At 44.4% G+C, this 24,750-nt stretch overlaps 1 protein-coding gene across 1 annotated transcript in view; it reads right to left on the bottom strand.

Moving 5' to 3' along the window:
* Positions 1 to 589: 589 nt before the first annotated feature.
* LOC126335202 (uncharacterized) overlaps positions 590 to 24,750 on the bottom strand; it is a 32,331-nt gene continuing 8,170 nt past the window's right edge. Inside the window, exons 2-5 of the mRNA XM_049998212.1 lie at positions 22,403 to 22,570; positions 17,416 to 17,598; positions 5,676 to 5,876; positions 590 to 1,431 (exon numbers count right to left, since the gene is read on the bottom strand). Coding sequence (XP_049854169.1) covers positions 1,216 to 1,431; positions 5,676 to 5,876; positions 17,416 to 17,598; positions 22,403 to 22,570 — 768 coding nt within the window. The 3' untranslated portion in view covers positions 590 to 1,215. The remainder of the gene's footprint in view (positions 1,432 to 5,675; positions 5,877 to 17,415; positions 17,599 to 22,402; positions 22,571 to 24,750) is intronic.

Here is a 24,750-nt window from a genome sequence, read left to right as displayed (position 1 = left end):
TTCAGGTCCCTGATAGCTACAGCTGATCAGAATGACGGTATAATTATAAAAGCTGTAATCTTCAAATTTCGGCTAGGGTTATAAACTTTATTTCAGGCTTATTGGAAAAGCGAGCCGCTACATCTGCACCCAGTTAACGAAAGTCATCTACTATTTTAAGTGTCTCGTTCCCTAATGCAATAGCCTCAGCACTGCCTGATTTATTTCGCATACACCCAATAATCGTTGTTTTTTTTCTTTTGTTGATGTTTATCCTTTGACTTGTTCCACGTCGTTTGCCATCTCTGACGGATTTGAAATGATAATGACAAACTTAAAAGCCTTTGTTACTTCTCCCTGACTCTTTCAAAAATTTCCCGTAGTTTCCTTCACAGCTCTCTCAATGTATATGTTGAATAAGATTGGAGACAGCCCAAGAAAAAATGTTTAAACAAAAAATCCGAGTGTGACTAGGAAGCTATAGTGTTCCCAGTAAGTGTATGTACAACAGTTTGTATTGTGTAACAGTATTCATTTAGAAGGTACTGTGTTATTATAATGAAGGTGGTATGATCTAGGTGATACAGGGATTTAAAAAAAAGAATGAACATTTAATTAAAAATGAGATGCTTTATTGTAAATTCAGAAACTTCCTCGACAACCGACGAATTCCCATAAGTATTTATGGGAAAGCTTAAACATCGAATGCAACAAACGAAATAGCAATTTGTTTCCCAGGGTTAGTAGACAGTCTTGTCAAAGTAATGAAGTAGTGATATTTAGTTTTCCCAAGTCAGATGCCAGTTCATAACACATACACCACTGAGGACTTCCATTCGACGTGTGTCGTGTTCTGGTACGTTTTCCGGTTGTATCTTCCGACGAGATCGGCAGAAGGTGTGTTATAGCTCGGGGCCAATTGAGTTCGTCTGTGTGCGCTGCAACCAGTCGTCCAGATCTGGTACACCGGTATGCAGAGCTGGGTCTGTCGGGTTTCGAGCGTCACCAGTCATGTTGTGGATGGAGCGATGGTCGCAGACGTGTACTGGAGCTCATCCACGAACAGTACAACCGGCCGTCCAGATCTGGTCCACTGAGACGCAGAGTTGGGTGAGTCGGGTTCCGAGCTGTCGCCGATGACGTCGTGGCTGGGTCGGTGGTCGCGGAGGCCTCTGAGGGAGGGAGTGGTGTGTGGCTGTGATGTGGTTAGCAGGTGGGGCCGAGTGCGAGGCGCGCTCAGAGCACGACGAAGCGCGCGGCGGGCAGCGGCAACAGGGGCACCAGCTCGGCCTCCTTCTCCTTGACCTCCAGCTTGCGGGTGGCGGCGGGCACGGCGGCGTCCACCTCCTCCAGCTGGTGCACCTTGGCCTTTGGGGCGGGTACGGCGTAGGCCAGCGGCAGGGGCACGGGGGCGGCAGCCAGCACCTCCTCCTCCTTCTCCTTCAGCTCAACCTGGAAAGGGGCGCCAGTAGCTGCAGAGCACAGTGAAACTCTCTACTGTAGTATAATCCAACGCGTTGGAGCGAGGATTGCGGGAATGTAGATTCTAAGACGTAAAGTGAAGCGTGTTACAGACTGTTACAACGGAAAGGCTAGTGAGTGGACCCAGTAGCGGAAATAACCATGTAGAGTTTAGATCCTCCCTAATAAATGTATATAAATAGAAGTGTACCGATTTTACTCATTAATACGAACACTATAACTAGCAGTTGGGTAGTTGGTAAAGGGGTTTACAGTAGTTTCGTCGTGATAGACAGTAGTTTTCCCCTTCTTGATCCTTTCTTGCGATATTAGCTTTTTGGTAGTGCTGCCGTTCTATTAGCGTCCGTGTTTCGAAGTGGTCCATTGATCAAACGAAAAAACTACAAAGAACGAAACTCGTCTAGCTTGAAGGGGGGGGGGGAGGGGGGGAAACCAGATGGCGCTATGGTTGGCCCACTAGATGGCGCTGACATAGGTCACACGGATATCAACTGCGTTTTTTTTAAAAATAGCAACCCCCATTTTTTATTACATATTCGTGACGTACGTAAAGAAATATGAATGTTTTAGTTGGACCACTTTTCTCGCTTTGTGATAGATGGCGCTGTAATAGTCACAAACGTATAAGTACGTGCTTATTTCGTGAGATATTTGGCCCGGCACTATCATATCAATGGACCACCATATATATATATATATATATATATATATATATATATATATATATATATATATAATGTGTGTGCAATTTGTAATTGTCATAAAAACGTGAGTTGTCTGGCCTACGTCAGCGTTCTGGATAATGGGCTACAATTGTGAAGAATGAATAAATAAATAAACAGTGAGTGAACTGTTTCTTATAGGAATAAGTTGACAGGCGGACTGGACAGTTATTTTCGGATAGTTTCAGAATAAGTGGAAATTTCATGTCACGAGAGCGAAGCAGTCGCGTGTAACATCTGGACTAGTCGACCTACGGCAGTGAAAATAGTGTCTCTGAACTCATGTGTCTTTGTTTCAGTTGTAGAGTGGAGAGTAGGCGAGTACTGGACACGAGGTAAGCTGGCAGAACTTTTAGCGTAGTCCATACTGGAGGAGGATTTTGACGAAGAAAATTGGTAGGAATTATTAACCCGATGGAAGGACTTACAGACGCAGCATTTACGGGAATGGATTTGCATTTTGGATATGTTTTTAAGATAATAATTTTTATTGACGTGTACTGATAATTGTTAGCGATTCTTGCAACAGAACAGCCCACCGCCCCACCATTGTATAGGTCATTTCAGTTTTATTAATTTCGGTTTGCAAAATTGAAAAGACAGTGCCTTGTAGGACTATTGAATACAAAGTAAAGTTTTTAGTTTTCTGTGACTTTCATGTTTTTTGAAATAAGAGGTTATTTTTAGTATGAGAAAATTATATCATTCTTTCTCCCAGAACTAACTGATATATTTCTGGGTTCGCAATCTCTTTCAATATTTTGATCGACGACATTTTCGTCATGAAATGCACTATTTACTATAATTTCCACACACGCCCGGAACACAAATTCAAAACTTCAGCTTCAAAAGAAATTGTCATGGAAATGGTCTTTTCCCGCGTCTGGCTTGTCTGTTCATCCACGCTTTATCGATGTGACAGGTGTCCTACCGTAGAAAGTACTGACTTAAAACCCCTCCCCTTTCGAGCAATGATCCTCCATTAAACCTCAAATTATTCTACCTCTAATCAGTGGAGCACTACCAATCAATTGTAGAAGGACTGCCAATTTACAGTGGATATAATGCTACGAAATGCCTTAGCTGTAAGAGTGTGTAGCTGTTTCTCAGCACCCTAATCATTCGCCAGATCGACTATGCAGCCTTTGCTCCAAGTGGACCTTCGTCTGCCAGTTGCGATGCTGGACCATGGTGTGGGGGTAGTTTTATAACCAGCCATGATGGAATTCTGCATATAACAAATATCATTTAGTTCTTTATTAATTACCCATTAGTCGCAAGTGTGTGGTGACCTTTCCAAGTTTTATAATCAGCCATGATGGAATTTCGGCATGTCCATCCTTGTTAAGTAGGAGAAGAGGACCACAACCAATAGGAATATTACAATTTTCAACATAACCGTCATATGTAATTTCATTATTAATTTATTGGTAACCGGTTTCAACGATACACTTCATCATCAGGGCTTCCAAATACATAATGGCTGAATTTCCCCGAAAGACATCATTCAGAAAATCCCACGTGAAAATAACCAGTATGCGCTGTTCGTGGTCTGTCTGTGTGGTTGCTTACAACCAGAGCTGACGTAAATATCGATTGTTTTGGCGTGGTACTTTCTGACTAATCATTTTCTGGAAAATTCTGCCACTATGTGTTCGGTAGTGTTGAAAATTGTAATAGCGATGTTTGAATCTGAGAAATCATCTTTCTTCAAGGCATAATTGAATATTCGCAGTAAATGAATCGTTGCAACAGTGTGGGTCTCACGTCAGTGATGTATCAATGCAGCATCTGATATGCAGTTAAATGGGCCTTGTTAAGCAGGCAGAAGGCTAAACAACACTATCATTAATTTAGCGCCAGCCGGTGTGGCAGAGCGGTTCTAGGCGCCTCCGTATGGAACCGCGCGACCCCTACGGACGCAGGTTCGGATCCTGCCTCGGGCATGGATGTGTGTGATGCCCTTAGGTTAGTTCGGTTTAAGTAGTTCTAAGTTCTAGGGGCTTGATGACCTAAGATGTTAAGTTCCATAGTGCTCAGAGACATTTGAGCCATTAATTTAGCAGAAATAGCGAGATTTTCTCAGTTTTAGAAAATTCTCAGGAGTAACTGCAATTGGAACTGATCATAATACTTGTACGATCTGCATGGGCTTAAGAAAAATGAAGAACTCTTTAAAGGCCTTATCGACCTATAAAAGATGTTCATCAAAGTAAAACTGTGCTACCATGGAGCCATGTCGAACGAAGTAAGGGTATATGAAACAGACCAGCACAGGAAAAAAAGGATATTCCTGACGAAAAGAAGTCTACTAGTATCAAACATGGGTTTTAATTCGAAGAAATTGCTGAAAATGTTTGTGTGTATCACAACATTGTAAGCAAGTGAGTGAGAGACTGTTGTAAGGCAGGAAAATGGGACATTTCAAGCGTTAGAGATAACGCGTTACAGAACAATGCTGAAAATTTTGCGGAGTGATAAGAAATGAGGAGATTCGCAGAACTGGCGAAGGAAAAAAATGCGTGGAATACTCTAGGAGAAGCGACAGGACAAGAAGACATACAGAATTGCAGATATTTTTATATGTCTCCTTAATACATACACAGATCAGTGTGTTGTTTTTTCTCTGCGTCTAACAGTCTTTCCAAAAAATGTTCAAATGTGTGTGACACCTTATGGGACTTAACTGCTAAGGTCATCAGTCCCTGAGCTTACACACTACTTAACCAAAATTATCCTAAGGACAAACACACACACACATGCCCGAGGGAGGACTCGAACCTCCCCCGGGACCAGCCGCACAGTCCATGACTGCAGTGCCTTAAACCCCTCTGCCAGTCCCGCACGGCTAACAGTCTTTCTGCAAACATAATTTACGACCTGAAGTTTTCTGATTGTTCATAATTGCACCACGCCTGTCGGTATAGGCCGACTGTTTTGCATCCGCCTTCACACTTCGACAGTTCACCTGCTGCTCAAGGTAAAATATGCATTAATGGCTTGCTCCTGCCCCACGTACTTGGAGGTACTAACCAACCTAAAAAATAATACTCGTAATAATTGTTAGTTTGCAAGTGACTGTTGTGCTGTGCCTGCAGTCACCAACAGAAATATCTGCAATTATTCTCATTACACCCTATATATTAAGGTATCAGGAAACGCCTGTCGTATTAGAGGGAGCTGTGGAGGCCAAAAACTGTAGGGGAAGACAGAGACTGGAATATATCCGCCAAATAATCGAAGGCGTAAGGTTCGAGAAGGAGTGGGTGACACAGGAGAGGATGTCGTGGTGGACCACACCAAACCAGCCTCAAGACTAATGGCAAAAACATTTGCAAAGTGCGCTATAGCTGATGGTTTGCCATAATATAGAGATTGAAAGGACCCAAAATCAAGCCTTGAGGGACACCACTAAAAATTTGGAGCAGTTGTGGAATAGTGGAAGGCGTACTTCGAGACAGTGGTAATTGATCTGAAGGTGATGAGCGGTACCTTGCGGGTGGAGGCGGGCACGGCGGCGTCGACGGGCTCGTATCTGGCGACCTTGACGGTGGTCCTGGCGGCGGGCAGCAGCACGGGCACGGGCAGCACCGCCTGGCGCCGGCGCCGGCTCAGCGTCTGCTCGGGCGCCGCCTCCGCGGCGCGCGCCGCCTCCTCGTACTGCTTCTGGAAGAGCGCGCGCGCCGCCACCACCTGCAGACACACACCAAGGCCAGGCCGTCAGTCACGCTGAATATGACTAGCTGAAATGTCTGAGGCGAGGAAGCAGGTCTGCACCAGAAGAGTTGGAAACAAGTAATTTTGTATTGTACTGTATGTTAACTGGGGAGCTAGAAACGACGGAGGCTCCGTCCCCGTCGCAGCTTCAGTGGTCCACAACCCCACGACGACTACCGCAGTCCACGTCACCCCTCCGCCGCCCCACACCGAACCCAGGGTTACTGTGCGGTTCGGTCCTGGGTGTACCCCCCCCCCCCCCCTCCTTCCCCGAGAATGTCTCACACCAGACGAGTGTAACCGTGTAACCCCTATGTTTGCGTGGTAATGGTGGTGTACGCGTACGTGGAGAACGTGTTTGCGCAGCAATCGCCGACATAGTGTAGCTGAGGCGGCATATGGGGAACCAGCCCGCATTCGCCGAGGCAGATGGAAAACCGCCTAAAAACCATCCACAGACTGGCCGGCTCACAGGATATAGACATAAGTCCGCAAGGCGGATTCGTGGCGGGGACCAGGCCCTCCTTTCCGCTCCGGAAAGCCGTGCGTTACACCGATCGGCTAACCGGGCGGACTTGAAAACAAGTAAGTCGCCAGGTCCGGATGGAATCCCAGTGTGCCGGACAAAATGGCCGTGCGGTTCTAGGCGCTGCAGTCTGGAACCGCGTGACCGCTACGGTCGCAGGTTCGAATCCTGCCTCGGGCATGAATGTGTGTGATGTCCTTAGGTTAGTTAGGTTTAATTAGTTCTAAGTTCTAGGGGACTAATGACCTCAGAAGTTGAGTCCCATAGTGCTCAGAGCCATTTGAACCATTTGAATCCCAGTGCGGTTTTACAAAGAGTGCTCTACGACATTGGCTCCTTTCTTAGATTCCATTTATTGTGAATCTCTCGCCGGTTTAAAGTGCCAGGCGACTGGAAAAAAGCACAGTTGGCACCTATATATAAGATACTTAAAACAATGTACTCGCAAAATTGCAGACCATTATCCTTAACGTCGGTTTTCTGCGGAATTCTTGAACATATTCTGAGTTCGGATATCGTAAACTTCCTTGAATCCAAAAAGCTTACGTCCATGAATCAGTACGGTTTTAGAAAGAACGGCTCTTGCGTAACTCAGCTTGCTCCATTCTCACGTGGTATGATGCAAACTATGTATGAAGGGCGACAGGCAGATTCCATATCCCTAGATTTCCGAAAAGCATTTGATACGGTGCCCCAATACAAACTGCTAAGAAAGATACGAGCAAATGGAATAAGTTCACAGGTATGTGAGTAGCTCGACAAGCCAGTACACTGGTTCGACGGCAAGTGTTCATCAGAGACAAGGGTATCCTCAGGAGTGCCCCAGGCAAGTGTGACAAGGACCGATATTATGATTTGGCAGACAGGGTGGGCAGCAATTGCGGTTGTTTGCTGATGGTGCTGTGGTGTACGATAAGATGCCGAAGTTGGGTGACTGTAGGATGATGCAAGATGACTTAGACAAAATTTCTGCTTGCCGTGAAGAATGACACTGCCGGCCGCGGTGGTCTAGCTGTTCTAGGCGCTCAGTCCGGAACCGCGGGCCTGCTACGGTCGCAGGTTCGAATCCTGCCTCGAGCATGGATGTGTGTGATGTCCTTAGGTTAGTTAGGTTTAAGTATTCTAAGTTCTAGGGGACTGATTACCACAGATGTTGAGTCCCATAGTGCTCAGAGCCAAGAATGACACTACCTGCCCGCATCTCGTGGTCATGCGGTAGCGTTCTCGCTTCCCACGCCCGGGTTCCCGGGTTCAATTCCCGGTGGGGTCAGGGATTTTCTCTGCCTCGTGATAGCTGGGTGTTGTGTGATGTCCTTAGGTACGTTAGGTGTAAGTAGTTCTAGGGAACTGATGGCCATAGATGTTAATTCCCATAGTGCTCAGAGCCATTTGAACCATTTTTTTTTGGCACTAGCTCTAAATATAAACAAAAAAGAAAAAAGTAAGCATTAGTAGTGCCCTGCTTGATACAGCCTCTTTCTTATAAATATCTGAGCGATATGACATGGAATGAGAATGTGACGATTGTGGCAGGGAGTGAGCCGTCGATTTCGTTTATTGGGGGAATTGTAGGAAAGTGCGTTTCATCTGCAAAGGAGACTGCATATGGAATGCTAGTGCCACCTATTCTTAAGTACTGATCGGATGTTTGGGATCAGCACCAGGTCGGATTAAAGGAATATATAGAAGCATTTCAGAGGCGGGCTGCTACGTTTTGTTACCGGTAGGTTCTAACAACACGCAAGTACTACGGAGACACTTCGGGAACACAAATGGGAATTACTGGAGAGATTTTCTTTTCGAGGAACACTATTGAGAATTTAGAGAACAGGCATTTGAAGCCGACTGCAGAACATCTTACTACCGCCAGCATAAATTTGCCGTGAGGACTAAAATAAGATACGAGAAATTAGGGCTCATACGAAGGCACGTATGCTGTCATTTTTCCCTCGGTCTATCTGCGAGGGGGGGGGGGGGGATATGAAAGAAAACAACTACTCTACACCTATATCTACATGGATACTCTGCAGATCACACTTAAGTGCCTGGTGGAGGGTTCATCGAAACTCCTTCGCAATAATTCTATATTATTCCACCCTCCACAGCGCGCGGAGAAAACGAACACCTATATCCCTCAGTGCGAGCTATGATGTCCCCTATTTTATTATGATGACCGTTTGTCCCTATGTAGGGTGACGTCAACAAAATATTTTCGCATTCCGAGAAGAATTTTGGTGATAGAAATTTCGTGAAAAGATCCCGACGCAGCGCAAAACGCCTTTGTTTTAACAGCATCCATCCCAAATCCTGTATCATGCCAGTGACACTCTCTCCTCTATTTGTCGATAATACAGAACTTGTTACTAGTCTTTGAACTTTCTCGGTCTTCTCCGTTAATCCTTTGTGGTAAGCATCTCTCACCGTGCAGCAGTACTCCAAAGCAGGTTGGACAAGCGTAGTGTAGGCAGTCTGTGTAGTGGATCCGTTGCACCTTCTAAGTGTTCCGCGAATAAAACGGAATCTTTCGTTCGCCTTCCCCACAACATGTGTATATGTTCTTTCGAATTTATGCCGTTCATAATTGTAAATCCTAGGAATTTAGTTGACAACAAAGACTTCTATACTACAACCGGTTTCCATCCGCTAACCATATGTGAAGACGTTTAAAACAGCTTGCGTGACACACCAAGCCAAATGCATAAAATCCTCAATAAGTCACTATCACCAAGTAGGGATAATGTAATTTCTGTAAAGAAAAAAGGGAGATAATTTGGGTGTTTGTGTGATTTTAGGGATGGCAACATTTTCTCTCTGGTTCGTTATGAAATGGATTTCTTTACGAATGTGATTTCGGTTATTGTTTCAGTCTGAGTACAGAACAGTACAGTACGATGGAGTATTTCAATGCGTCGTGCCTTTTAAGAGAACACTGTCGTTCTGCCATCCACTTTTATATATTCCATGCGAATAGTAAGTCATTTACAGAAAAGGACGTAGCACACACTTAAATATCCTACCTGGCGTACGCACTGTGTTAATTATGTGTGAAGATGACATTGATTCGGTAGCAATAATAAGAGCTACGTTGTTCTGTACAATTGACGAAAACTGCTGTCTTATTATACGCGTGGAATATTTAAACATGGATGATACGAGGATAATATCCTCTTGAAAGGAACAGTGCATTGGCGCAATTCACAATGAGCTATCACTTGTGAAAGGTCAAAATCTCGGTAGTGGTGAATAAATAAATTTAAAAACTATTCAAGCGGAAAATGTACGGTCCTCATGTTCAAAAATTTTAATGCTACACAAAATATATGATAAAAATGTGAAGCATTAAGAAGAGCAGGAGGAAACGAAATGATTCTTCACGGGTTGAGAGGGTATTCTGAAGTTACTTCAGTGATTAGAAAACACAGTCAGATGTTCAAAGAACTTGGAATTATCAGCTCACTTGTCAGTATGATGGGTGCATGAACTGATTAGGTAGGGAAGGGTATCGTAAAACCACTGTGTCTTCTCCTGAGGCCAGCTTGCCCACAGCTGTTGTATTTCCTACTTGACGTCTTTGATACGGTATCTGAGTCAGAGTTGGTGTCCGGACTGGTATCCCGCACACATTCTATGGGTTACATGACACTAAGACGCTGAATACCAGCATTTTACATCATAACCACTCAGTAACAGTCCAGGCAAAAAATAATGACTTTTCGAAAATACTGCAGGATTGTGGACGCAAGCAAACGGAAAATAATTGTTTATGTATAGATAATACACTACTGGCCATTAAAATTGCTACACCACGAAGATGACGTACTACAGACGCGAAATTTAAACTACAGGAAGAAGATGCTGTGATATGCAAATGATTAGCTTTTCAGAGCATTCACACAAGGATGCCACAGTTGGCGACACCTACAACGTGCTGACATGAGGAAAGTTTCCAACCGATTTCTCATACACAAACAGTAGTTGACCGGCGTTGCCTGGTGGAACGTTGTTGTGATGCCTCGTGTAAGGAGGAGAAATGCGTACCATCACGTTTCCGACTTTGATAAAGGTCGGATTGTAGCCTATCGCGATGGCAGTTTATGGTATCGCAACATTGCTGCTCGCGTGGGTCGAGATCCAATGACTGTTGGCAGAATATGGAATCGGTGTGTTCTGGAGGGTAATATGGAACGCTGTGCTGGATCCCTAACGGCCTCGTATCACTAGCAGTCGAGGTGACAGGCATCTTATCCACATGGCAGTAACGGATTGTGCAGCCACGTCTCAATCCCTGAGTCAACGGATGGGGACGTTTGCAAGAGAACAACCATCTGCACGAACAGTTTGACGACGTTTGCAGCAGCAAGGACTATCAGCTCGGAAACGATGGCTGCGGTTACCCTTGACGCTGCATCACAGACAGGAGCGCCTGCGATGGTGCACTTAACGACGAACCTGGGTGCACGAATGGCAAAACGACATTTTTTCGGATAAATCCAGGTTCTGTTTACAGCAACATGATGGTCGCATCCGTGTTTGGCGAAATCGCGATGAACGCACATTGGAAGGCTGTATTCGTCGTCGCCATACTGGCGTTTAACCCGGCGTCGTGGTATGGGGTGCCATTGGTTACACGACTCGGTCACCTTTTGTTCGCACTGACGGCACTTTGAACAGTTGACGCTACACTTCAGCTGTGTTACGACCCGTGGCTCTACCCTTCATTCGATCCCTGTCAAACCCTGCATTTCAGTGGGATAATTTGGAGAGTGATATTTCGTAGATAGTTTTGTCTCAACGAAAAACACCTTTTTTTAATGATCGCCACCTCAACTCGCGTATCTTACCCACTACATTCTCTCCCGTATTTCGTAACAATACAAGAAGAGTAGCCTTTCTTTGGAGTGTTTCGATGTCCTCCGTCAATTGTATCTGCTAAGGATCCCATAACGCGCAGCAATACTCTAGCAGAGGACGGACAAACGTTGTGTGGGCATTCTCTGCTAGTGAAACACAGTCTTTGGCTCCCCTTCCTCACAAAATTTTCTATGTGATCGTTCTAGCTTAAATTTTTCCTGAACGAAATCATTCGATATGTAGAGTTGACAACATTTAGATTTGTGCGCATTTTTGTGTAAACGAAATTTAGCTGATTTCCTTTAGTGTTCATGTGGATGCCTTGACACTTTTCGTCATTTAGAGTCAACTGGAGTGAAGCAACAGGTTGAATGCAGTTTGCAGAACTTTGCCATCTTTTCCGATGCAGTAAGATGCAATGGCGTCCGTCAAAGGAACTGCAGTTACAGTACAAGTAAGACCAGTACTGTGGACGCGGTGGTAACATTTGTAGGAGGAAGGTTGTACAAAAATAACAAGTAACACAGCCGTCGCGCCCAGGATGATTTGCAAGCCAGACAGCCTTAACAGGAGCCGCAAATGCAACCTTGTCATTTCGGACCCAGTCTACAAAGGAGTTAGGCTGGAAACAGGACCTAGCTTGTTGGGTGTCAGTGCGAGAGAGAGCTTGGAGTCGACGCACTAATTCGACTGCCGGATCAACTCGGCGTTCCCTTTTCGTGTTCGATACTGACATGTTCATGGCCGTCACATTGTCAGCAACATTCGTAGTTATTAGTTGCAGAGACAACATCTCTTTTACTACACTACTTGCCATTAAAATTGCTACACCACGTAGATGATGTGTTAGAGACGGGAAATTTAACGGACAGGAAGAAGATGCTGTGATATGCAAATGATTAGCTTTTCAGAGCATTCACACAAGGTTGTCGCCTGTGGCGACACCTACAACGTGCTGACATGAGGAAAGTTTCCAACCGATTACTCATACACAAACAACAGTTGACCGGCGTTGTATGGTGAAACGTTGTGATGCCTCGTGTAAGGAGGAGAAATGCGTACCATCACGTTTCCGACTTTGATAAAGGTCGGATTGTAGCCTATCGCAATTGCGATTTATCGTATCACAACATTGCTACTCGCGTTGGTCGAGATCCAATGACTGTTAGCAGAATATGGAATCGGTGCGTTCAGGAGGGTACTACGGAACGCCGTGCTGGATCCCAACGGCCTCGTATCACTAGCAGTCGAGATGACAGGCATCTTATCCGCATGGCTGTAACGGATGGTGCAGCGACGTCTCGATCCCTGACTAAACAGATGGGGACGTTGTGCAAGGCAGCAACCATCAGCACGAACAGTTCGACGACGTTTGCAGTAGCATGGACAATCAGCTCGGAGACTGTGGCTGCGGTTACCCTTGACGCTGCATCACAAACAGCAGCGCCTGCGATGGTGTACTCAACGACGAACTTGGGTGCACGAATGGCAAAACGTCATTTTTTCGGGTGTATCCAGGTTCTGTTTACAGCATCATGATGGTCGCATCCGTGTTTGGCGACACTGCGGTGAAAGCACATTGGAAGCGTGTATTCGTCATCGCCATATTGGCGTATCACCCGGAATGATAGTATGGGGCGCCATTGGTTACACGTCTCGGTCACCTCTTGTTCGCATTGACAGCACTTTGAACACTGGATGTTACATTTCAGATGTGTTACGACCCGTGGCTCTACCCTTCATTCGATCTCTGTCAAACCCTGCATTTCAGTGGGATAATGCACGGCTGCATGTTGCAGGTCCTGTACGGGCCATTCTGGATACAGAAAATGTTCGACTGCTGCCCTGGCCAGCACATTTTCCAGATCTCTCACCAATTGAAAACGTCTGGTCAATGGTGGCCGAGCAACTGGCTCGTCACAGTACGGCAGTCACTACTCTTGATGAAGTGTGGTATCGTGTTGAAGCTGCATGGGCAGCTGTACCTGTACACGCCATCCGAGCTCTGTGTGACTCAATGCCCAGGAGTAGCAAGGCCGTTATTAAGCCAGAGTTGGTTGTTCTGAGTACTAATATCTCAGTATCTTTGCACCCAAATTGCGTGAAAATGTAATCACATGCCATTTCTAGTATAATATTTTTGTCCAATGAGTACCCGTTTATCATCTGCATTTCTTCTTGGTGTAGCAATTTTAATGGCAAGTGGTATATAAACACGTTTTTCTTTACTGTTGTTTCACTCCACGCCCCTTGTGGGATAGTGCGGGCTGTCAGTGGTAGAAAGACGCCACTCTGCGGTCTGTTTTAAAAAATACTAAGTCATACAATATAACTGAAACCTGAAACATTTAACAGCTTTCTTCTTTTTAAATTATTAAAAAACAATTTTCTTTGACAGCATACAAAAATATCTTTTATTTATTTAGTTTAAATGTACAATTCTTATTTTCCTTTTCTGTGCTGCCTTTTTAAAAATAAATATTAATTTATTTAGTGTAAATAAATAATAGAAATAAAATAATAATAAAATATTCATTTATTTGGTTTAAATAAATAAATGAATACTTTTTTTAAAAATTTGTGGCGCAGAAAGGGAATATAGCATCTATGCATTAGTTGAAACTGGATGGACCTGCACCGCACCTTCGCCTTACACCTCCTATCGCTGGGAAGAGATACAATTGACGGAACGTTAGATGTTAGTGGCATGGTAGGGTACGACTATAAACAAAGGGGTTGTAATATGGGCTGAAGGCTGATGTGTGTGTGTGTCTTTGTGTGTGTGTGTGTGTGTGTGTGTGTGTGTGTGTGTGTGTGTCCGGGGATGGGAGAGGGGACTGACGGTCTTAGGAAAGAGAAATAGAGCAGGGGTCCGGGGAACTGGGGTCAGCTTGGCCGTGGTATGAAAAGGAGTGTCGAAAAATGAAGAGGAAGGTTGGGAGTCATGTGATGATGTTGGGAAGACTTAGAACCCTAGAGACGGAAATATATCTGATCGAATTTCATTGTCACAGAGAGAGTGTGCGAATAACAGCGTTAAGTCATGTTGAAAGAACACCAGACAGTAGGTATCGGCGAATAAAGCGTAATTACAATGACACAAGGAAGTGTAGAACTCGCGTCCAGAAGAATACGGGTTCAAACCCCGGCCCAGCCAGTCCGATTTTGTTTCTATGTGGTTCCCCTAAGGCGCTTAAGGAAAATACCGGAATTTTTCTTTTGAAGAGGACATGATATGGTTTCTTTCCCATCCCTGCGCAATCCTAGCTCGTTCTCAGTCCTCGGTGGGGGCTTTAAACCAAAATCTCCCTTCCTTTTTGTGAATACCTTAACACATACGTCATTCTCCAGCTCCACGCCGTAGTGACGTCGCTCTGTGACCATCTCACAAAACTGACCTACTGCCAAACAGGAACAACAGCCCGAGGGACGATAATTGTGTGTAAATGCGCCTCAGCTATTGTCTGGTAACCTTGGAGACCATTTGTGGTACTGCCAAATGGAACTGTAATGACCGGTGATACAAGGCAGTAGGCCAGAACAGCGGCGCTCTACATACAGTAAGACTACCAATAACGGTATTAAAACGACTATCACTACTAAGTTACACGCCTCCCTTCGCGGAGGTAGCGAGGCACATGGTGGCGGTGTGTCTCCTGGTTCAGAAGGGCACTTTTAGATCACCGATGCGAAACATGTATTGCGGTCGGATGAATGATTGCTCCGCACAGTTTGTGTTTATTATATTGTACTTTTAAGCCCCGGATTTGACTTCAAACTCAAATGTTGCTTACATCCGTCTTCGGAGGTTCCGTTGCGCCACGCGAAGTCCCAGTAAGCAGACGCGGCCAAAATCGTCGCAACCTTTGCGAAGCTCGAGACAGGTCACGTGACGTGTTGCTCCACCGATTTACGCAGAAACTTTCACTGGGCGGAGGCGGAACAGTTATCTGGACTTCTACACTGTTAAATAAGTCTAAATAAGGGTCGTCAGCCTCTCCTGGAATGACGAGGTAGGCTTGGGATCAGACTCCTAGGTATAAAACAGCTGCAAATGTGTTGTTAGTTATAAGTGAGTTCTTGTGTTGGATACCTGATGTTAAGAATGTAAAATTTTTGTGATTGTAGCTGAATAACTTCAGTTTTCATGGTTGTATGAAGATGGTACTACTGCGCATACAGCTAACATTGCTATACGTTTTATGGTGAGGTTTCCTTAGGGAACATGTTATCTTAAAAAAAAACCTATGGCGCTCTATCTCGCCAGACTTTAAACCCGCAGGTCAAAATCAGCACTCGCCCAAGCACGCCTTCAAAACTGAAGTATTGTATTGTATGGAACTGGCCACCTAGAAGCGATGGAGAGGCTTCGTCCCCGCCGTAGCCCTCAGTGGTCCACAACGCCTTAACAGGCTACAGCAGTCCACTCACCCCACCGCCGCCCCACACCGTACCCAGGGTTACTGTGCTGTTTGGCTCCCAGTGGAACCCGCGGGAACGTCACACCAGACGAGTGTAACCCCAATGTTTGCGTGGCAGAGTAATTATTATGGTGTACGCGTGCGTGGAGACAGTGTTTGCGCAGCAATCGGTGACATAGTGAAATTGAGGCGGAATAAGGGGAACCAGCCCGCATTCGCAGAGGCAAATGGAAAACCGCCTTAAAAACCACCCAGAGATTGGCCGGCACACCGGACCTAGACACTAATTCGCCGGGCGGATTCGTGTCGGGGACCGGCACGCCTTTCCGTCAGGAAACCTGTGCGTTAGACCGCACGCCAACCGGGCGGGTAAATTGAAGTATCTGCGACCGTGAGAAGGATATCACAACCAATAAAATTAAACGAGTTCAGACTTGGGTAACCGCCCGTGGACGTCTCTTGTAACACATATTGTAACGGCACAGTAACTTTCTCAACACTCTGTGTCAGCCCTGGACGTTTGATGCAAAGACCTTCAAATACCCCATGGATATGGCGAAACTAGTTGTGAAACGAAGAGGAAGAAGAAATGAATTTCAGCCTAAGAGGAAAAGTAGCACGTTCATTTAATAAGTTAACGGTAAAAAACTTTCTGCAGCAAAGGTCATCTAAATATTTATTTTAGACAACTGATTTTACAGGCTGCCTGTCATCTTCAGGTCTTCAAAAATTGTTCATTGTGAGTTGGAACCTCATACTAAGTTGTCATATTAGTGGATAAAACGTAATGCTTTGTGCAAACGCTTTTCAGGAAAACGTTTCCGCATACGTCACAAATTAACAGTGCTTTCCGCACTCACAACAAGTGAAGGAGCTGACATCCCTTGAGATTTAACTTTGTTAATAAACTAAGGTACAAAAGCATCTGAGCTTCTCGTAATACACCACAAACATGAAAGAAAAGATAGCAAACGGCAATGTCACACGGGTTGTAATTCAGATAGTCAACTGTTATAGAGGCAGTAACAGGTGTAAAATAAGATGCTGATATAGTAAAAAAACAGTAATAACTATCCATGACTACTGTTTTTTGTCTAAAGGCGAGCAATGTACAAGCAGAAATCTGCAACAGTTAACATACTATATTGTATTATACATCATTTCTTTCAGATTACTAGCAGAAATAACCTGTAGAAATAATCTTTGCATAATGTGCTACGTTTTATCCACTAATATGACAACTTGGCATGAGGTTCCAAAGCACAATGAATACCTCTTGTAACAACTTTTTGAAGTCCAGAAAATGACAGCAATGTCTGTCGAAAGCGGTTGTCGAAAAGTTGGGCCAACTTGGCTATAGTAATTTTTTTTACCAAGTAAAACAGGTTGCTCATTCTCATGTCTGAATGTGAGGAATTTCAATTAATAATTTGACGGCTGTGATACAGTAAGAACTACGCAACGAAAACATCGCAAATTCTGATTAATGCGACTCACGAAATTTATGAATTCCCATTGTTTTTTTAATTGCTTCGTATTTTAAAACAAAATACATTGTTTTATGTTTTACTTCGAGTGCGAGTAGAGTTGAGATATGGAGTCTTTTCATATTGTAAGCTCAGAACCAGGTACGATAGCAGGAGTCAGCGGTGCGCAGATGAGTGGTGTTTGTACTGCGAGTGTAGAGAGGTAGTGAGAGTAGAGGTGAGGTGCCTACCTCCGGGGTGTCGCTGACGGGCGCCGGGGCGCTGGACCGCGCCTCGGGCAGGTTGTTGGCGCCCACCACACGGAAGCCGTTGTCGTCAGCGACATACTGCACGTTCACCAGTTTGCCGGTGGGGTCGACATAGCTGTAGGCGCCGCGCACCGCGCCGTCCAGCGACTTGCTCTCCACGCGGCCCTGGAAGCGAACAAACGACGGTGTCCGTCAGTCTCTGGCCGCCTCTGACTGGTCTCACCGAGGCGGTTGGCAGTACCACAAGCTCCAAAAACAGCGTGTTTACTGACTTTGTGGAGTTCTACAATACATCTTCATGAACACTTTGAGAATGGAAACACAACTATCTACATCTACATCTACATGACTACTCTGCAATTCACATTTAAGTGCTTGGCAGAGGGTTCATCGAACCACAATCATACTATCTCTCTACTATTCCACTCCCGAACAGCGAGCGGGAAAAACGAACACCTAAACCTTTCTGTTCGAGCTCTGATTTCTCTTATTTTATTTTGATGATCATTCCTACCTATGTAGGTTGGGCTCAACAAAATATTTTCGCATTCGGAAGAGAAAGTTGGTGACTGAAATTTCGTAAAAAGGTCTCGCCGCGACGAAAAACGTCTATGCTGTAATGACTTCCATCCCAACTCGTGTATCATATCTGCCACACTCTCTCCCCTATAACGTGATAATACAAAACGAGCTGCCCTTTTTTGCACCCTTTCGATGTCCTCCGTCAATCCCACTTGGTAAGGATCCCACACCGCGCAGCAATATTCTAACAGAGGACGAACGAGTGTAGTGTAAGCTGTCTCTTTAGTGGACTTGTTGCATCTTCTAAGTGTCCTGCCAATGAAACGCAACCTTTGGCTCGCCTTCCCGACAATATTATCTATGTGGTCCTTCCAACTGAAGTTGTTCGTAATTTTATCAGTCCACTTGCCACATCACAGTTTTGAGGCCAAAAGGACTGCTTGACTGAGAACAGTCTTTATAGATACACTCAAAAAATATTAGAAGCTTTAAATTACTAGGTCTACAACTTTGTTTTTTCCGGCGTTTTTTCTCGAAGTTCGGGGCTTTATTGTGAGAACTTACAAAAAAAATTATGATTCATAGTATTGCCTATCGCTGGCCACTACATTCTCCCATGTTTCGCTGAGCATACGAATCCCGTGGCGGAAGAACTGGGCATCTTTTGTGGGGGTCCATGAAGCGATCCAATTTCGCACTTGTTCATATGATCGGAAGTGCTGGCCTGCCAGACTGCATGCCACTGATCGAAAAAGGTGGTAGTCAGAGAGCAACGTATGGAGAATACGGTGGGAGGGGTATGACTTCTCATTTCAACGTTTCCATGTATATTCTGAATCGTGTTGCGACATGGGGCCGAGCACTTACATGCTAAGAAATTACTTTTGCTTGTCTATCGCTGTATTGTGGCCGTTTGTGTTTCAGTGGTGGGCTCGAACGCATCAACTGCTTTCGACAATGATGTCCTGTGACTGTCTTCGTCTGCTTTAGTAGCTGCGAAAACGTTCTGTCTTCCACCGCCATGCCGGTCTTCGACATCAAAATCACCGTTCTTAACGCGTTGAAAACATTCTCTGCACGTTCTTCCACTAACAGTTCCCTCACCATTAGTATAACCCAGCATTTTAAGAGCCACAGCCGCAGATTTCTTCACGTTAAAGCAGAAAATTAAAACTGAGTACATAAGTTGACGTACTTAATCGAGAGTGACAAATCGACAAATATTTTTATGACTCGAATAATATTTTTATGACATTATGTTTACAGATGCCTAAGCTTATTGTATTACACTTATGACAAACCACCTGAACCCCACTTGCCGCTGCTGCCGTCTATTGCAAAACGGCGGAAGCAAAGTTGTAGACCTAATATAAAATATGGACCACTAGTATTTGTCTCTGACCTGTGCAAGATGTCTGTTTGTGTACATCATGTTACTCTCCTAGAAAAAGGTTTATGGGATTGATGGCTTTACAAACAACTGGTTTGTCATATTTCATAAACAGACTGGAGAAAGAGGTGCTGAATAGATTCAAACAATATTGGAAGGAGAGAAACTTTTGGTGTCTGGGCAGAAATCACGAAAGGAGCTGCACAGGGGTCGATTCTGGGCTCACTCCTGTTCCTTACGTACGTGAATGAGCGTCCGCTCAACAGTCATGAAGCAGAATTAGTACATTTTGCAGATTAATTAATTAATGGCGTGTGACGAGGGCCTCCCGTAGGGTAGACCGCTCGCCTGGTGCAAGTCTTTCGATTTGACGCCACTTCGGCGACTTGCGCGTCGATGGGGATGAAATGATGATGTTAAACACACAACACCTAGTCATCAAGAGGTAGAGAAAATCCCTGACCACGCCGGGAATCGAATCCGGGACCCCGTGCGCAGGAAGCGATAACGCTACCGCAAGACCACGAGCTGCAGATGATACTAGTTTTACAATTAATCCCTTTAGATAGAAAGCAACAGAGTAAATTGTTAATAATGTTTATCAGTGTATTAGTATTTGGATCTCTAAAAATGGATTCTCTTTAATTTGGAGAAAACACACTTTATTTCGTTCTGTACAACAAATACAATCGTAGCAAGAACTGATGGAACATACGAACAGAAGTCAGCTAACAGGCTACAGTGTTCCAAATTTTGACGTGTTCATACTGACGAATTTGTACAGGAAGAAGCATCACACTGTGCGACACAGACTGCTAAGTGTTGTAAAGAAACGGATAAGTCCCCTGCATATTTCCACTAAATAATTAATGTCTTACGGCATACTTTTTTGCGGGGGGGGGGGGGGGGGGGGGAGAATATATGGTGTTCACCCGTGGACGTCATGCAGGTAGCTCTTCAATTACTTAGGCATTTCAACTGTACCTTTATAATATATGTTTCGTTTGTGAAATCTATTATAAATAATCCATCACATTGTGCGAAGAATAGCAATATACACATCTGCTACACTAGAAGAAAAAATAACGTTTATTACTCATTATAAAAGCTGCCAGTGGAACAGAAATGACTTAAGTGTGCATCAACAAAAATTTTCGAAAATTTTTCCAATAACATAAAATGTTTGATACGCAGTGAAGCTAGTTTTAGGTCTAATCGAATATCATTTATTCCGGACGACTCCTTCTACCCTACAGACGAACTGCTGTTTAAAAACCGGTAGCCTGATAAACATAAAGTATAGTTTCTATTGCAGTTGCATGGGTAGGAAGCAAATTACTGTGTAATACGTTCATTAATGTTAAATTTAGGGCAGTGCTCTATTTAGCAACTCATTGGTGGCCAACATGTTACTCTCCTCTAAAACTAAGCTGTAGAGGGTAAAAACTGTAGGAGACAGATACTGGAATAAGGGCTTTTAATGAAATATCGATTAAAGGTATCGATATATATCGGCGATTCATACTCCATCGACATTTCGATACTGAAATGGGAATATCGGGTGGCGAATCATATATTTCATATTATATTTTTTTAGCCATTTTCGCCAAATATTTGAAACTGTTCTTTGAAAAATTGTAGTAGAACGTTATTTTACTTTCACAGTGTGAAGGAGTCTTACTATTTCTTGAGCTTTCATCATGTCCAGTCACTCTCTTTGACTTTGTGAAACAAGCATAGGTGGCACAAAAGAAGTCCGATTGCACTGGGGTGTGGCGGTGCCAATAGAATAACAAAAAAAATTTTTAACGCCACTAATGTTCTTTTTATTCACATAGCGTTCTTCAAAAGAAGTAACTGAAAATAATTAACAAAAATCTAAACGACAAGATTGGTCTTTGTGGTGGGCGGAGACGTGTGAGGGGAAATGCTGGTGTAATTGGCACTCAATGCGAGCAACAGAAACTTCAACGTTTAACTTCACCACCTAATTTTGAAACTACAACCGCTAGGTCACTGACGTTTGCAGAAATGAAAAAAAGAGGGAACTCGACATGAAGTGTTCCAGGCAAATCCGATATGTGACGAAACCGAACGACGGACCCATCGGACACCTTTTTTTTGTGCCACTTAACTGAAGTTACCATTGTTAACAAAGTGGTTATCGTCAGACTTGAACGTGATTCGTTTTTCTTTCAATTCTTTCTCTAATGGTTTTAAGCAGGCTGCTGGCTTGTCGACGTACAGAACATCTAGTAACAAGTCAATAGTTAAATACACAGCTCTAAATCTGCCAGTATATTTACAACGTGCAGCCGAAACGTTTTTGGCCAGTACGTCGATATTTTTTCCGTGTATATATTGATAACTTTTTCGATATATCGAGCACGGGCTAGGACAATCTTTTAAATATTGATGTATCGCATTCACGATACTTTTAAAAATATCAGCATTACTGGATATCCAGTTGGAATACACTGCCGAATAACTGTCACCACTCAGGGAAGCCGTACTGTACACTGCATGCAGACAAGCTCCACACATCCCCCACACAGTGAGATGATCTATGGCCGGTCTCCCACTACTGTATAACGATCTTGATTGTTCCAGGAATGTAGCAGCTGCAGCAACTGGGATATATCGCCATCGCTTGTCACGGTAATGATGCATGATACCTATACTAACAAATCCAACCTTGCATCAACTATCGGAGCTAGTAAGCCACTACTGCTCTTACTACCCATCCCACTGTCGCAGAGGTTTTTTTTCCCACGGCACGAGCCATGGCACTTTTTTTCCTCTGCTCTTCAAATCGCTACCCTCACTCGCGTTTCGTCCACTATCTATCACCTGATGGACCGTGTTAATGTATAGTTTTACCCAGACGCACGGATAACATCACAGCCCCGCATCCTGTGATCCACTTACTAGATAACTAACATGTTTACGGAAGTGACAATAGAACTTTTGGTTTGGTCACCACATTGGTGTGGGCGAGGAGGGGCCCCATCTCTATTAAAAAGTCCTAACGGCAGCTGTGTGCTACGTGTGCCTCACCTGGTTGTCACCGGCTGTGGCGAACGTGAACTGGCCCAGCTCGTCCTGAGCGCGGAACTGCGTCGAGATGGGAGCGACCAGCGGCGCCAAGTGGTTGTAGCGCAGCAGCGGGGCCGGGTACAGCAGCACCTGGCCGGCGCAAGCGGCCACCACACTGCACAGCACCACCTGCAACCCACAACACACACTCGTGACACTCCGTGTTTTTATTTATTTTATTTAGTTGCTGCCACATGCACGTGAGCAGCTGCCTAAGCAATCCAGCAAGTCAAGGTACATCCACAGTATCTCATCAAAAGTATCCGGACATTCCTACGTAATGCGGAACTGACTACTGGCAGGCGGACCAGCCAGTATAAAAGGAGGCGGAGGGTACTGTGTTGTCATTACAGAAGCAGTAACAGCAGAATGGGTCGGTCAGGAGAGCTCAGTAACTTCGAGTATCAACCACTAGATGTCACCTGAGTAACAAACCCATCAGGAATATTTGAACCCTTGTAAAGCTGCCCATGTCGACAGTTGATGAAGTGACTGTATGTAAAAAAATCGCACGAAATCAGTGGAAGGACTTTGTTCTGTCATGTTCCCCGACATTGTCCTCAGGATAGTTTTAAGTTTGTTACACGGAATTGTTTGCTGCCCTGGGGGCAGTGGAGCAGATGACAATGCGCTGTGACAAGAAATTCCTCATCTGTTCAGATTCTCAAAGTGCCCTTCTTCCTACTGGACAGATGTATCCAGCAGATCGGATGACGCAACAAGTGCAGGAAGCTCTCTTTCTCTGGAAAAGGCAAGACAAATCCTCTGGGTTCCAGAGCCCATATGGATTCAGGGAAACGAACACTCTGATGCGGCTGGCAAGGAGGCTTGCTTTCTTAGTCGTGCTCGGTGTTCAGTCCCTCTGCAGGCTGCCACTTCGTTCGTGACCAGGAAGGCCATGTGTTGATACAAACTTCAGTGAGAACGTATTTTACCCCCATCCGCCCACTACGGTCTGAAGAAGTAGCCCTTACGCGGCTTAGAGCGGGACATCGCCCACTGACACATGGCTTTCTCTTACGTCAGGAGGAGCCCCCATCATGTCAGAGATGCGGGACACAGTTTTTAATACGACATATTTTAAGTGAGTGTATTTTAAATGACGACCTGAGGATTGAACTGTCTCTCTCACAGGATCTACATCTCCATGGATACTCTGCAAATCACATTTAAGTGCCTGGCAGAGGGTTCATCGAACAACCTTCACAATTCTCTGTTATTCCAATCTCGTATAGCGCGGGGAAAGATTGAACACCTGCATCTTTCGCTAAGAGCTCTGATTTCTCTATTTTATCTTTGTGATCATTCCTCCCTATGTAAGTCGGTGTCAACAAAATATTTTCGCATTCGGAGGAGAAAGCTGGGGACTGGAATTTCTGAGAACATTCCGTCGAAACGAAAAACGCCATTCTTTTAACGATGTCCAGCCCTAAACCTGTATCATTTCTGTGACACTCTCCCATATTACGCTATAATACAAAACGTGCTGCCCTTCTTTGAACTTTTTCGATGTACTCAGTCAGACCTATTTGGTAAGGATCCCACAGCGCTCAACAGTATTCTAAAAGAGGACGAACAAGCGTAGTGTAGGCAGTCTCCTTAGTAGGTCTATTACATTTTCTAAGTGTCCTACCAATGAAACGCAGTCTGTGGTTATCCGTCCCCACAACATTATTTATGTGTTCCTTCCAATTTAAATTGTTCGTAATGTAATTCCTAGGTATTTCGTTGAATTTACGGCTTTTAGATTAGACTGATTTATCGTGTAACCGAAGTTTAACGCGTTCTTTTTAGAACTCATGTGGATGACCTAACACTTTTCGTTATTTAGCGTCAACTGCCACTTTTCGCACCATTTAGATATTTCTTCTAAATGGTTTTGCAGTTTGTTTTGACCTTCTGATGACTTTATTAGTCGATAAATGGAAGCGTCATCTGCAAACACCGAAGACGGCTGCTAAGATTGTCTCTCAAATCGTTTATATAGATATGAAACAGCAATGGGCCTATAACACTACCTTGGGGAACGCCAGAAATCACTTATGTTTTACTCGATGACTTTCCGTCAGTTACTACGAACTGTGAACTCTCTGACAGGAAATCACAGATCCAGTCACATAACTGAAACGATATTCCATAAGCAAGCAATTTCGCTACAAGCGGCTTGTGTGGTACAGTGTCAAAAGCCTTCCGGATATCCAGAAATACGGAATCGATCTGAAATCCCTTGTCAATAACACTCAGCAGTTCATGTGAATAAAGAACTAGTTGTATTTCACAAGAACGATGTTTTCTAAACCCATGTTGAC

This window comes from Schistocerca gregaria, chromosome 2, assembly GCF_023897955.1.
Source record: "Schistocerca gregaria isolate iqSchGreg1 chromosome 2, iqSchGreg1.2, whole genome shotgun sequence".
Lineage (NCBI taxonomy): Eukaryota > Metazoa > Arthropoda > Insecta > Orthoptera > Acrididae > Schistocerca > Schistocerca gregaria.
The sequence above is the reverse complement of the archived record's forward strand: the minus strand, read 5'-3'. Positions and strand labels throughout refer to the sequence as shown.